We start from the raw sequence: 14,712 nt of genomic DNA, 5'->3' as shown, positions 1-14,712 counted from the left end.
GGATCACCTTCATCCATATGCATGCTGACTCCTCCATAGGAAGCAATTAACTTTATAAAACAGGACTTTTCTTTGCAAAAGCCATAGCGACTCTTCAAGTAAATCATTTATCCAAGCATCTACTAATTTTATTCCTTATTATAGTTTCTATTCTTCCCTTTAATGACTACAGGTTCACAAGTCTGCAGTTCCTCAGACCTCCTCTGGAAGCTTTTTATTTTGTCTGTCACCACTCTCCACGCCTCAGGCACGAAGAAATGTTTAAGCAAATGGAATGAGCTGATATCTCTCTCTCTCACATCCCTATCAGTATTTACACTATTTTATCCTTGAGATGCTTTAAAACTCTTGACTAAGTACAGTCTTGTTCTGAAGATGCTGCTTGTTTTTTTTTCAGTTTGTCCCATAATGTTTCTGGTAGTCACTTCTACTTCAGACAGGTCCTCTGGCAAGTCCCCCATAACTGGCTCTGTGAGTCAATCTCTTCCACGGTAACGTCAACACAAATAATAGTTTAGTAGCCAGTCTTCCAGTGCTCTTTTATACCCCAATTAAAATTAGACTCTACGGACATGCTGACTGGCTTCTTTTACTCCATGAGTTTACAGAAAGTTTTATTATGAGCTTTATTTTTAAGTGCCTTTGGCTGGTTGTTCCTCAAGCTCTATTTTGTCTGCCTTGCGGTGTTTTTACTGATAATCTGTTTAAGGTTATCATCCTTTCTACTTTCCTCTTTCAGATAACACTTCAGATATATGAAGGATTCCTTCTTTCTTCAGATAACCTTTCTGACCCTTAGCCTGCTACCTTCTTTCTGAGTTTTATTAGGCCTTTCTTGATACATGCTATGCATTGTTCCTGCATTTCTAACCACCACCCCACCTGCAAAGGTTTATTCTCCTTGCTGCTTCTTTTAGGCTTCTACGATGCTCAATATTTTTTGCATAGTCCCTGCTGATCTTAAGTGTTGTATATTATCCCCCATGTGGATGTTAAGGCTAAGTACATAATAGTTTCTGCTATCTAGTGGCTCTTCATCTGCAGGATAGAGCCAGGTATCTTGAACTGCAAATGTGAAACTCATAAGGGTCATGCCTCAACCCATGAGATCCTTTACTAGCTATAATTGTAAAACAATGTTTGAGAATACGTAAACATGCAATGTCAATGCCATGTCCAATTGTGGGGTTAGTACAATTGACAGGGCATAACTGGAGCTTCCTGCCCTCACTACCTCTGTAATCTTTCTCAGTGTATTGCAGGTGGTGTTTAGATGACAGCCAAACTGGTGGCTTGTGCTGGATGCTAAGGGCTGGTGACTTCATTCCCGACAGTCAGGCTCTGCAGGTGTGCCACCTGCTCTGGGATGGAGGGTGGATGAGATGAAAGAAAACTAGGAGGGAAATTCTTAAATGGCACTTTTTTTTTTTTTCCTTTTAATATGGAATTGACAAATGCAGAAAACTTGAACATCTGCAGCATTCTTGTTTGTCCCTTGTTTGTCACTCAGGAAAGTAAACTGTCCTTAAGCAGAGCAACTTGTCCTATGTTTATATTCTTTGGGGACAAGAGTTTTTATATACTTGCATCCAAGATGAAACTTTTTATCTTGCAGTGACATTAGAAGAATTGGAGTTGTACTCATTGGACACCAGAGACGAATAGTCAGCAGTTTACAGACTTTGCGGTTACACATGATGCACATACAGGAGAAAGGATTTCATGTATGAAAGTACTGGAATCAACTGTGTTTTGTGCCTCAGCATTTCTAAAATGGAAAATATTCTCATTCTTCCCTTCTGCTCTTCCCAACTTCAAGAACTGCAGTCTCCTGGTTAGACTCTAAAAGTACTTCTATGTTAATGCTTCCAAACTGGAATTTTTAATCACACTGCATAGTTCCTCCGTCAGTTATCTGCCAATAAAATCCTGGCCTACTGCAAGACTCTTGCTACACATTGATGAATAACTCAGCATGGATGTGTAACTTTGTATAACAGTATTTGGGAAACTTTCATGAACTCACTTGAAAGTAGTAATCTATTTGGCCTGGTGTGGCTTCTTTATCGATGTATTTAGAGTTTGCTGGTAGATCAAAACGTATTTGACTTCTTTCATGTTCTGTGACCATGTAACTTCCAATACCAAATGTGCAATCAAGAAGTTTCACATAAATATTTATTTATCTCTTATTTTATCTCTTAATTAAATCCAAATGTATGGGTCTTATCGTTATATTACTTTATAATAGTTTAAATGCTGGTAAGCCGGTGCCTCAAAATGCTAGTATTGTTTGCAGAAATGACTGATGATTTTATATAGCGAGTTTTCATTGTGTAGATAATTGGGAGGATAGTGAGAGAAATCTGCCTGAAATCTTCAGGTCCTTGATTCTGAATTACTTTAGCACTCGACACTTTTTATGCTTTAAATTTTAGATTAGGTTGGAAAATTTATTCATCTTTTGTATTCTTCACCACCCTAAACCTTTTTTAATACTCAGCATTTGCTTCTACTCTGTGGCAAATTGTCACCAGAAAACTGATTGTAGTATTTCCATAACCACATGTAAAGCATGTTTTTCAGCTATGTTGTGGCCACATAGACTTCAGAAAGTTTTCTGTTCCAAAAATGCAGGCCTCCACAACTTGAACTCAACATGGCAGTAGACCTTAGAGGGTCAGCCATCAGTGGGGCAATATGCCTTATCCCATAGGAGCAGATCAGCTGTAGCATCATCCAACAGAGGGCAGTGGTACAGCCACAGGCTAATGCTGGAAGTTACACTTTGTGGTATTTGATTATATTGTACGTAGGCAGAAAAGGAGACATAGGACAGCAGTGTAATAATATGTTGCCTTGAGTCTACTTCTAACTGCTTTTAGAAGTGAAAAGCGGACTCTGCTGAAATGGAGTTCTGGTTACCACAGACCAGATCTTCATTTAGTACAAATACCTAAATGACATCGAAGATAATTACCTTTAGAACTCTTCAATAGCCATATTTACATGCAAGAAAATGGCTGCAAAGGCCTAACATAATATTTGTACCTCTCTAAGAATTACAGATTTCATGTTTTAATCAGACAATTAACACACTCGTGCTGGGCTACGTTTCCAAAATTTTGCATGGGATACGTGCTAGTAAGAGCCTGGGACATGAGCACATGTCTGCAAGCTGGAGAAGTCACACACAGATCTACATGCATGTCACATGTAAATGGAGTGCAGATGCTTTTGTTAATTTGTACATGGTTTGGAGGACATTCTTAAGTTATGTGGCATTTCGATATACTTAAGCATTACAAATTTTCAGTTAAATTGTGCATTTGAGTAATTAGTAATAATATATATGTAAATCAAAATGAACTAACTACTTTATGCAATCATAATAATATTTACTGCTTAATTTACAGATTGTAAATCAAATTGTATTTCCTGACTCTTGAAAAAGGCTGCTGATATATACCAGTAGCAAGAAGGAAAAGCAGAAAGCAACTCAGAAAAGATTATGCTTCCAACTGGTTCACGGAGTAGGACGTGCTAGGCCTGATTCACTGTTGTTACTTTGTTTTGGAATAACTTCCTTAATTTACATGGGATAACAATAGTGAACTGAGTAAATCTTCCTTTCTTCCATTAAAATAAAATAAAATAAATAGATTTAACTGAGGAACAAGTTTTCTAAAGATAAGGATTCACCAGTGTTCTACAATGCCAACTTGGTAAACATGTTTTAGAGAAGGGCACTACCAGTCTTATACTGGCCACAAAGGTAATTTTATCAGCATGAGTAGTCCCACTGACCTCAGTAGGACTGTACTAGCATGTGTGTTTTGCAGGATCACAGGCCTTTAATGGAGAAAAAAAAAATTGTTCTTATCTGTGGCTGTCACTTGAAAAATTCTGCCCCAATTCTACGTTTGAATTTTTGTGTTGTTGTTATTAAGGGTTCCCTTACAGAAAGAAAATCATACTTACCTGAAACCTTTTAAAAAACAGTAACATTACAGAGTAATCTAAAACTCGCTTTTCCTTTCATATTCTTTTTTTCCTTTCTTATTGTTGTTTTTTTTTTTTTCCCTTTCTTACTGTTTGCCATTTTACTTGTCATTGCTTTCATGGCCAACAACGTGACATCTATGGAAGGAGCCTCTCTCACATGTAAACGTATTACTGAGGAGGTATGATTCTGTTATTTGTCAATGGGGTTTCAAAATTACTCATAATTAATGCAGACCATATGCATGCACTTTTAAATTCTCCTTTGCACATTTATTCATTCCTGGTTGTGTGTATGCAAAGCAGTATGCTGCATGCACGCAACCTGGATATATTTCATGGAAATTAATTTCCAAACTTATCACACTACTGAAAATATATTTTCAATAGAAAAAAAAATATAATAACAATATAAAAGCATTTATTAATCAGATATATTTTTTATATAAACAAGAGTTTGGGTAACCAGAAAGGAAAGAAGGGATTCTTTTGGTGAGGAGACTTATTACAAACATTGTACATCCAGGATTTTGTGGGTTCATACAGCTTTTGTTTCTGTTGTTGTGGAGGTGCAATATGACACTTTTATAGTAGTTACTTTGATCAGATTTACATTTGCTCCATTTTGGAAATATTTTATTCGCTCTTTTTATGCTTTCAAGCCTACTCTTCCGTGTTATCCAGCACAAAGAGAAGTGCTACTATTATGTTATTATGTCTAAGTGTCTTTTTGTTCATTTAAAAACAAAGGCAAACGAAAAAATCCAAGAAAAAAAAAACAGGTGGTGTTTCTCAAATGTGAGCCCAATCCTGTGTAAGCCACAAATGTATATGTGAAATTAAAGTTACTTTTTTTTTTTTTTTTTTTGAAGGGGATACTTTCTTCAGGTGAATATTACTCTATTTAGTTATCCTGCATATTGCAGTGTGCAGTTACAGTTTAAACTTAACAAATTCAAGCAAATCTAGTATGCTGGTTTTGAAAATCTGGCCAACGTTGCATAGTGCTTCATGACTAAAAGTACTTGTTGAAGTTTCACAAAATAAAATGTTCATGATGTGCAAGCCCAAAAAAATTTAAAAAGGGAAGCGGGGGGAGGAGGTGCCAAATGTGGACATAAGGAAATAGTTCCAAGTTAGTTATTTCTAATTATAAAATAATATCCATGTGTAGGTTTTTCTCACAGATCTGATATTTATCAAGAACAAACTCCATCTATTTGTACTGTTACCACTACCTGTGTACCACTTAAGCCTACAAAAGATAGCTTAAGTGAGGGCCTTGACTGCTGAACAGGAGAACTAGATTAGCGTCTCTTGGTCAATGAGGGCACGGCCCCAGCTGTCCATCACATGCCAGCCACAGTGCTTCCAAATTTGACTGACAAGAAACTTGAATGTTCATGTAGCCTAGAGGGGCAGTCATCTAACATGGAAACCATGCCAGTCATCCTTACTCAGGCCATCTTCATGTGTCAGTCAGAGCCCTGGGACCTGTTGAGGGGAATTGTTACCACCTAATTTTGGAGGTCTGCATTTGAGCTACTCATCTGAGGTTCCATTTTAATGAAGAGAGATGGGCCTTGTAGTATTCACATACTGAAAATGTCATCTGACAAACGTAGTTATTTACTTTTGGGTGAGGTGAATTGTGCCAGAGAAGCACCTGAGACCAGAATGACTAGCTCATATACAGGCATCTGTGTTTAGTCAGATGAATCTCATGCATTGACTGTATTTAGTCCTTGTGCTGAACCTTTGAAAAAGAGAGGACCTCATCTGTAATGCTGGTGTTAAAATTAAACAAATAACAGCAGATTTAGTAGACTTTGCCCATGAGCTGTTTGCATACTCTTTGGAATTACTGAGAAGCAATGGGACTCTATGGGAGAGAATTGAGCCATGTAATTTAAATTTTTCTTAAACCTAAGTAACCTTTTTGTTTCCCATGAATATAAATTCAGTACCTGTCTAATAAAAGCTTAGGTGCATGCTGTGGTTTAATACATCAGGATCAGGCAATCCTGTAACTGCAAACAGTACGGTAAACAATGAATTCAAATAACTTAATTGCTCTTGACAAAGCATTCTGCATCTGAAGTTGTATTAAGTATTAGCTAGTTTATTCTGATATGGGACTCATAGACAACAGTACTTTGTTTTTTGTAATTTAAGACTGACTATCCATTTTCCATTTTTATTGATATGATAAACCTAAGCATGGGCTCGATTAAATTCATTTTCAATGTAGATTGATGCATGGCCCAAATGTGTGTCATAAGTAATGTACAGATGCCCTTTATTCAGATGCAGCAGATTTACTATGTGGAACAGCTGGGACTGTGGAGGTGCCTAATAAGAGTGTATTTACCACAGCAATTTTGATGTTAGAACAACCCCATGGGACTGTGTCAAACACCAAGGTAAAGCAGCATAGAATGTACTTTAACTTGTAGTGAAGGCCAGTCACTGAATTTGAGCTGGCCCCACTGCAAATTTAAGCCTGTATTTAGGTATTGCAACTCAGCGGATGAAGTGATTCTGCAGGGAACATCCAGGCAGCCGAGAATTTCTCTTTATGAACACGGGATACCTGTAACTACTCCTTCATGGGCTGTCTGTCTCAGCATATGTTCTGCATGTAAGGGGAAGGAGGGCTCACTTCTAATTCAGTCCAACACATCTCTTAGAGTAACAAAAGCCAGAATAACCGTAAAAAGGCTTTAGTCTATTGCACCTTCTAGGAAAAGTATTAAAATAGAGATACTTCATTTATCATAGCATTTGCCCATGGTTGAAGAGCACTGTGTTCTGTTAAACTGTTTTCTTCAAGAATACCCTTGCTCACCAACTGTAATTGATCTTTCCTGAATAAATGGCAAAGATAATCTATTTTTCTTCCTTTGTTAACAGTACTATTGTAATATTTTGAGAGTAAGAGAAAGATCTGTTAGGCTGAGCTAACACAGTATGACAGTGATTTTGAAATCTCCTGGAGAGACAAATGAATCAGCACTGAAAAGGAAAAAAGGAAAAAGCCTAGAACATGGCGAAAAAGAACTGTCCATATTGTGCCAAGGAACTCTAAAAAAAAAAAAAAAAAAAACTTGCACAAGACAGTTCCATGTATTCAGAGTTCACAAATATCTTCTGCCATCATATACCATATTTAGTAGCACACGCTGCTCATCCATGAGTGCTATGGTTGTATATAGATTCTCAGATTATGGACTAGGGTATGTTGAGCACGTAATGGATATAAAAAATGTGTGGATATGTACATAAAGAATTGTAAATATGTATATCATAATGTCTGAGATTTTTCAAGCATATACAACTTAATTACATAGCTCCCAATAATGATAATGGAGTTGACCTGCTCCATTGGCTTTTAAAATTTTAAGCAGCGTGCACTCTATTTGCCTAGTACCTCCCAAACTTCCTTGGCTTGTTTTCTGGAAATGGACAGCCTCTCTTTTCCTCCATAGGAATAAAGAAAAAAAAAATCTTTACTCAAACTAGTTTACAGAAAACTGTCTGGTCACCTGATGCTGACCCTTCTGCCACTACCACATTGAATCTTTTTCTACTGATTCTTTTCCATGCAACTAATTACTGCAGAAATTATCAACAGTCATAAAGGGGAAAAGAGGTGTCCATCAGCTGACATCCTTAGTAAGATGTTGTCCATGCTATAAAAAAGTTGAGTCCCTCTGCTGAAGTCACCAAAGAGTTTAAACAGTATTTAAGTGATTTTCTTTTAAGTAGCCATTTTTAGATTCTACTGAGGTTAAAATGAAGGAAATCTTAAAAGGAATATGAGTAATAATATGCCAATGTATACTATAAAAAGATGTGTTGAACTTTAGAAAGGAACAGAAAATTCTTAATGAAAGAACATGAGGCTAAAAAATGAGTAGATTAAAAAAAAATTCCACCTTTTATATGTGAAATAACACCAGTTCACATTCACATAGTGAAATCTATTTGTATGTTTCTTTGAATATTCCGTATCAGTATCTCTTACCTTTCTTTGCTGCAGTAATTTCCCACGTACATCTCTCTTCCAGAAAGTTTTAGCATATTATCTGATTTTTCATATCTTTGCAATTAAACTGAAATAAAAAATGCAAATTTATGACATTGAAGATATGGAAAATACATTAATGAGTTCAGTCTCAAAATCATTTCAAGCTTTCACAGTTGTTCTGCTTTGTCCATGTCTAAATTTTTTACCAATGTCTAAGCGTCTTAGTACTTGAGTAGTTAGTAACTATATGTGTGTCCCAGAAATAATGTATGTACCATGCCATATTCAGAAACTCATGAATCTGTAAACATTTCAGTGCTTGTGCAGCTTAATTCATATAGGAAGGCTGATTAGGAATTGGACTATTTACATGAAGAGTTAGGCACAAAGTGCTTGCAAATCCAAACCCCTATAAAATATTTGTAAGGCAGCATGAAATAACGTGATTTTGTCCTTTAACTTCAGGAACACATACGGTTTCCTTGGGAGTCCAGCATATTTGTTGATATTATCAGAGGACCTACTGCTTCATACAAGTTTTGGGGAATGTTCATCTCTAACATGCATATCAGCAAGTTGATTACAAATTTGTTAATAAAATATTTTATACCGATATTTCTCATTATTGACAATTCAGTGAAGAACTGCTAAGCAGCATGTATGTTGAGCAGTAGATAAGCCAAAACCCTGTGACTGATAACTCACAAATCACAAAGAAATCTAGCTGTCTGTATTATGAACTGTGTGCTGCCTGGGGCCTCAGTTGTTTAGAAAGTTGTTTAGAAAGTAACCTCGAGTCTAGGACCTGGATAATCAAATTGGGGGGAAATCTGCATTGTAATGTAACTATTTACTTCTGGTTGTAAATTATGAAAAAGTGCCCACTGAGTCTGTATAGGGAACATTTTCATAGTATCATCACAGCATAACGTTCTGATGGTTCTCTACAGCAGTGATTAGAAAAAATCTCTTTGCTGGTTTTCCAGGGTCCAGCTTATGAAAATAAATAAATAAATAAATAAATAAGGTACAATTGTCATAATTTAAATTAGAACTTCCAGTAAACAACAATTTTCTTTTCTACACACATAACTGAAGAACTAATTTTTCTTCAGAGGACTGATATCTAATTAATAATTGCTTACACACCAAATTTTCAGTTTTCTCTTTTGTAGACTGAACTCCACTTGACAATGACTGAGGCAAAAAGGAAAAGCTAAACAAGTGTTTTTAGCAATCTGAATGCTTTGATTTGTATTACTTACTATTTCTTTATGTACAATAGGATTAGCTGGAAAAAAAAAAAAAAGACAAAAAATAGAATAATAGAATCATAGAATATCCTGAGTTGGAAGGGACCCTTAAGGATCATCAAGTCCAACTCTTGACACCGCACAGGTCTACCCAAAAGTTCAGACCATGTGACTAAGCGCACAGTCCAATCTCTTCTTAAATTCAGTCAGGCTCGGTGCAGTGACCACTTCCCTGGGGAGCCTGTTCCAGTGTGCAACCACTCTCTCTGTGAAGAACCCCCTCCTGATGTCAAGCCTAAACTTCCCCTGCCTCAGCTTAACCCCGTTCCCGCAGGTCCTGTCGCTGGTGTTAATGGAGAAAAGGTCTCCTGCCTCTCGACACCCCCTTACGAGGGGTGTCGAGAGGCATACACTTAATGTTTCAAATCTATAGATTATTTGAGTTACTAAATGGAACTACACAATTACATTTTTGTCTTGGGAAGGTTCTACTCTAAAACACCAGGTGTTTCACATTCTGATGAAGGATTTTAATAAACTTCCTTATTGAGTAACCCCAGGGACAATGGTGTAATTGTGTGAGGAGTTAAATGTTTCAGTGTCAATAGGCACTGTCTTGCTGTGACCAAAATTCATCACTTTGTTACTGACTCCAGTGGCATTAGGATGAAGCCCTATCTTACACATACAGTACGTAGGATTCAGCTCTCCTAATAAATACTTCCTTCCTGCATCCCACTACTATCACAATTGATTTGTTGTTAGAGAACCAACATTTATTAGGACACATGTTGTCTTGTCATTCAAATCCATTGCTAAACTTTTTGCTAGTTTTAATTTCTTTGTTGTGAGCTTTGAGTTGAGATGTAGCTTGGTCATTCGGGGCATAATCCAAAATCAGTTAAATCCATAAGAAGATATCAACAAACTGAAATAGCTTTTGGATCAAGGGTTTCTAAAGATTTGCATGGAATGGATGGCCTGCCTTAATAGGGGGAAAGAGGGTGAACTGACCTTAAAAGACAATGCTGCTGCCTCAACGATGTGGTGAAATAGATTATGGTTACCTTCAAAGTGGCACATGCAAGGTAAAAAAAGTGTTTGCTACACTGTTGTTTTACCTGGAATGGGTTACCAACACTGAGTTTGGAATAAGTATTTAAAACGATCTACACATCTAACAGAAATACTGCAGTACATAATATAAATGTTTTGTGTTTTGTTTTTTCTTTAGAAAATCCCCCAAACTCCTGGATTGAAATTCAGGATAAAGCTACCCTCCCTATCAAACAGAACTTACAGAGAATACAACCTTTATTTGTAGGATTTGTCTCTTTCTTCCTAAAAACACATTATACAATATCACCTCCTCTTCATAATAGCAGTTCTAGCTGATTATTTTCCTCTTTGAATAAGCTCTGTTTCATACTCCTAGTGCATTGCAGTGTAAGGTTTGAGATTTGCCAGTTAATGAAAGGCACAGTAGCAAATTAAATAAATATTGTCCTCCTAGTGGTTCTGTTTACTGGACTCTTGCGTTAATTCCATATTTCAAGAAAAACCTCCTACTCTAAAATTCCTAACACGTGGCACACAAACATTTTTAAAACTTTTGGCCATGATTCTGTATCAGCCAGAAGAAGAAACAGTTTGGCTTGAATTGGCAGTATATCATTTTTAATACCATTTCTTTTGCAGCAATTTCTTCCAACATTCTTCACAAGGTAGAGGGCTATTTCAGGTAAGGGTGGGAAAAGTTGTTTCTTTGTTAACTCTGGTGAAGGAACTGGATTTAGTCAGAACTTCAGTATATGTTGCTCTTACCTGGAGCCTTGGGTCCAATGTCAAAATTCCCGTATGGTATCAGTCTTGTCACACATGGTGCTGCCACGATTGAAAACCCAGAGGCTAACAAAGGGGGCTCACTCTTGTTTGGTATGTGCGGTACAGCTCCTGTTGACTTCAGTAATGACAGCAGATACTCTGCACTCCCCAGGATCACATCTGCAGTTTACCAAGGAAAAAAAGGCTTAAAAAGATCATGTGGAACCGTATTTACTGAATTGCAGTGGTTTATTTTCTAGCAAAGCAACCTTCATTGATCAAGTTGGAGTTAATTGTTTTAATTTTCTCATCATTTAAAAAAAAAATCACTTGCCGGAAAAAAAAAAAATGTTTTATTACCTTTCAAATACTAGCTTTTTTTTTTTTTTTTCTTTTGGAATATAATGTGGATGGTATGTTTTCTCAGGATAGCCTCTATTTCTGTGTGTTGGTTTTAAATGTATATGAATTAAAGAGGTTTTAATCTCTGTCTCTTCTGTGAAATTAGATTGTACACAACTAAATATGACTGCTCTTCATAGTCTGCTGTTCTAGCATAGCCATAAAATGTATCAATGTATGTGTATATATGAATAACTATTTGATGACAGACACTTTAGATTATATATCTAAACAGCCATGTCAAAACTTTAAAGGTAGATGGCTTCAAAAGTAACAGTATAATCATAATACTTGCAAACTATTTTACAGACAAACCGTGGCCTCAGCCCAGATCTCATATCCCTATCAATGCTCTGAAAATCACCTTTTCTTTGAAGACCCCAGATTGTTAACACTTGTTTTGCAGTTGCTTTTTTTCTTCTCACCAAGATATATTTGAATAATGATAACTACCTGTAACTAAATCTTCACCATTCATCTCACACAAAAGCAACCTTGGCACTGTTATATCTTCATTAGTCTGAACTTGCGTAGCACTGCACACAGCAAGATCTACTAATTCTGAGAGACTGAACATTTCATAGCTGGTATAGTTGTTTTCCCCCTGGGACTGCCTCACTGCTCAGAATGACTTTCTTCCTATAGTACAACTCCCAAATACACTCCAAGCGCATTTTTTTCTTTCTGTCTCTTAACCGGTTTAGAACAATATTGTAGGAGTAGCCACAAAATAAAAAGCTTAATATACTGATCTGCAGTCCCAAGGGGAATTTCCATAAGTGAAGTTGTTATTTATTTACTGAAAGTGGTGTTATCATTTTTAAAAATTCTATTCCTATGATAATATGATGTTCCATGTAAATTTTCACGTGCTGGCATGCCTACAAGTTAATAGTGTAATAGAATGCTCAGCTCTCAACATTAGGGTGTTTTTAAGGTGAATTGCATTACATACGCCATCTCTTTACAGAAAGAATATGGGGTTTGGCAAAGCTACCTGCTGAGCAACATAATAAGATTTTTGTACAAAGTACAAGTTACTGATTATTATTGTATTTTATTTTTCTATGATTTCCTAAGAGGCATTATCAGGTCTTACAGATGGGGTAAGCCTGTTTATTAAGATATTTATTAGCAAATAAAAGTTACAGTACTGGTGGTTATTTTTGAGTTAATGGTGTTTGTTTTGCCTTAGATTACTAATATAATGATACACAGAGAAGCCTGTCATACATGATCATGCAAAAAAAAAAAAAAAAAAAAGGAAAAAAAGAGGAAAAACAAAAAACAAAAAACAACAGCTGCTTAACACAGGGTGGTGTACTAATAAAGATGGACCGGCAATATGTTCTAACACTTGAGATGCTTCAGGGTGTTGTGTTTTTGGTGTTTTGTTTTGTTTTGAGCAAAAGAATGCTTAATCACAGTGGCCTCCTCTGTGCTTACCACTGAGCATTTATGCTCTGGTAAACACCTTTTCAAAGGGCACATACAGTTAATAACATTAGGAAAAAACTATACACATCAAAAGTTCCAAACAGCTCTCTCCCCTTTTAAGAAACACGAGCTATTTGAATTTTAATCAGATTTTAATTTACTATTAAGATTCTACAGTGCTGTTCACTCTCCTTACAGTGGTTCGCTCATCCATGCAACTCCTTGTCTAGTGTTTTTCAAAACTTGCTGACAAATGTTGTTTTATAACTGACTATATTATGTAAATAACGCCAAGAGTGATTTTGAGAATCAGTCTTTTTTTTGAGACTGATTCTTAAAGAAAAGTAGTGCCATATAAAATAATCAGAATACCTCAAAAAGTTTTAAATTACAGTTAGCCTTTCCCTTCACAACATCATATGTGTGCAGTACAAGAGCCAACAGAAATGTGTAGATTAATAGAAAATAAATGTCAGAAGTCGTGGTGAGAGTTTTCTCACTCGGGACCATCAGGCTTAACAGGAAGAATATGATGAAGAATTAATATTTATTTTTAGATCTGGCTACAGAAATACCTTTGCCATTCTTACCTCTTGGTTGCCTTTAGAACTAATTCTTACATATAGACTAATTTCAGTATAAAAAGTAGGAGATGAAACTTCTAACACAGACTTACCCCACAACCCAATTAACTATAAGAAAGTGCTTCAACTTGGGTGACACATACACCTCTTGGATTTCCTTTAATGGCTCACGATGTCATGAGGGAATCTCATCTGTCAGTCAGAACCTTTCTGGGTTTAGGAGAATCATGAAATCATGATTGCAATTATCTCAAACCTTTAATAATAATGGAGGCAACAATGAGAACTAGAAAGCCACATACTAGACAAAATGTTGGCAGTATTTTTAATCTTTGAAGTTTAATATGAAGCACATTATAACCAGAAAGATTTTTAGTAGCAAGAACTATCCACACTGCTATCAAAGAGCTATTTCTATCGCTGTCACTCCTCTTCCCAAGGCAATAAAAAGCATCAGTGAAACTAGATTATGGTTTATTGCAATGAGAGATGGAGCTTTGTGAAAGAAAATTACTTCTTCAGGCCAAGGAGCAGTACAGATCCTCTTTTGGGAAGAACCATGCCATCCACCCCTCACTCATTGCTTACCTTCTGTTCAAAAGTGAAGCACAAATCCAAATAAATGTTTTATATCTGGAATTATAGAAACATCAGATTGTAGTGAGGGGAGAGAGTGACTGAGTTGTTTCAGCTAGCTGTCTTGCACTGACAATCTGTGAGAAATAAGGATGGGGTAGCACGGCGAGTATTCCCTGCATCAAGTTCTGCTTGACCGCATAGGGTCTCATTCAGGTCTGCAGTGTAGGCTACCAGTCTGAACATGGGGAGTACAATATGACCCATCTTTTAAGTCCTACAAGTACCTCAACATAAGTGAGACAGCGAGGAAATCTCATGACAGTGCTCCAGTTAAAAACTTGATGAGGCTTTTTAATGGTGGCCTGAGGGATCGTGGTAACTGCAGCAGCACAAGAAATCACGGTACTCATTTTCACAGAACAGAAAATAAATAGGGCATTTAAGCATAGGTATGTGGAAGGAAAGAGGGTGTTTTACTTTAAACTTAATGCGGTTTGGATTCAAGTAGTTTTGAGTGTGTACAGCAGACCAAGAAACAGACACTGACTGGACTAAGCTGCACTGCAAAAAAAAAAAAAAAAAAAAGTACTTCTGTATGCTG

The 14,712-nt window shown here is 36.5% G+C and overlaps 1 protein-coding gene across 12 annotated transcripts in view; it reads left to right on the top strand.

The window, feature by feature from the left end:
• Positions 1 to 12,674, top strand: part of EPHA6 (EPH receptor A6) — a 521,188-nt gene extending 508,514 nt beyond the window's left edge. For all 12 annotated transcript variants that reach the window (XM_068692642.1, XM_068692557.1, XM_068692578.1 and 9 more), the window contains one exon: positions 1,616 to 12,674. In XM_068692642.1, coding sequence (XP_068548743.1) covers positions 1,616 to 1,730 — 115 coding nt within the window. In that variant the 3' untranslated portion in view covers positions 1,731 to 12,674. The remainder of the gene's footprint in view (positions 1 to 1,615) is intronic.
• Positions 12,675 to 14,712: the final 2,038 nt, after the last annotated feature.

This window comes from Anas acuta, chromosome 1 (genome assembly GCF_963932015.1).
Source record: "Anas acuta chromosome 1, bAnaAcu1.1, whole genome shotgun sequence".
Taxonomy (NCBI): domain Eukaryota; kingdom Metazoa; phylum Chordata; class Aves; order Anseriformes; family Anatidae; genus Anas; species Anas acuta.
The sequence above is the reverse complement of the archived record's forward strand: the minus strand, read 5'-3'. Positions and strand labels throughout refer to the sequence as shown.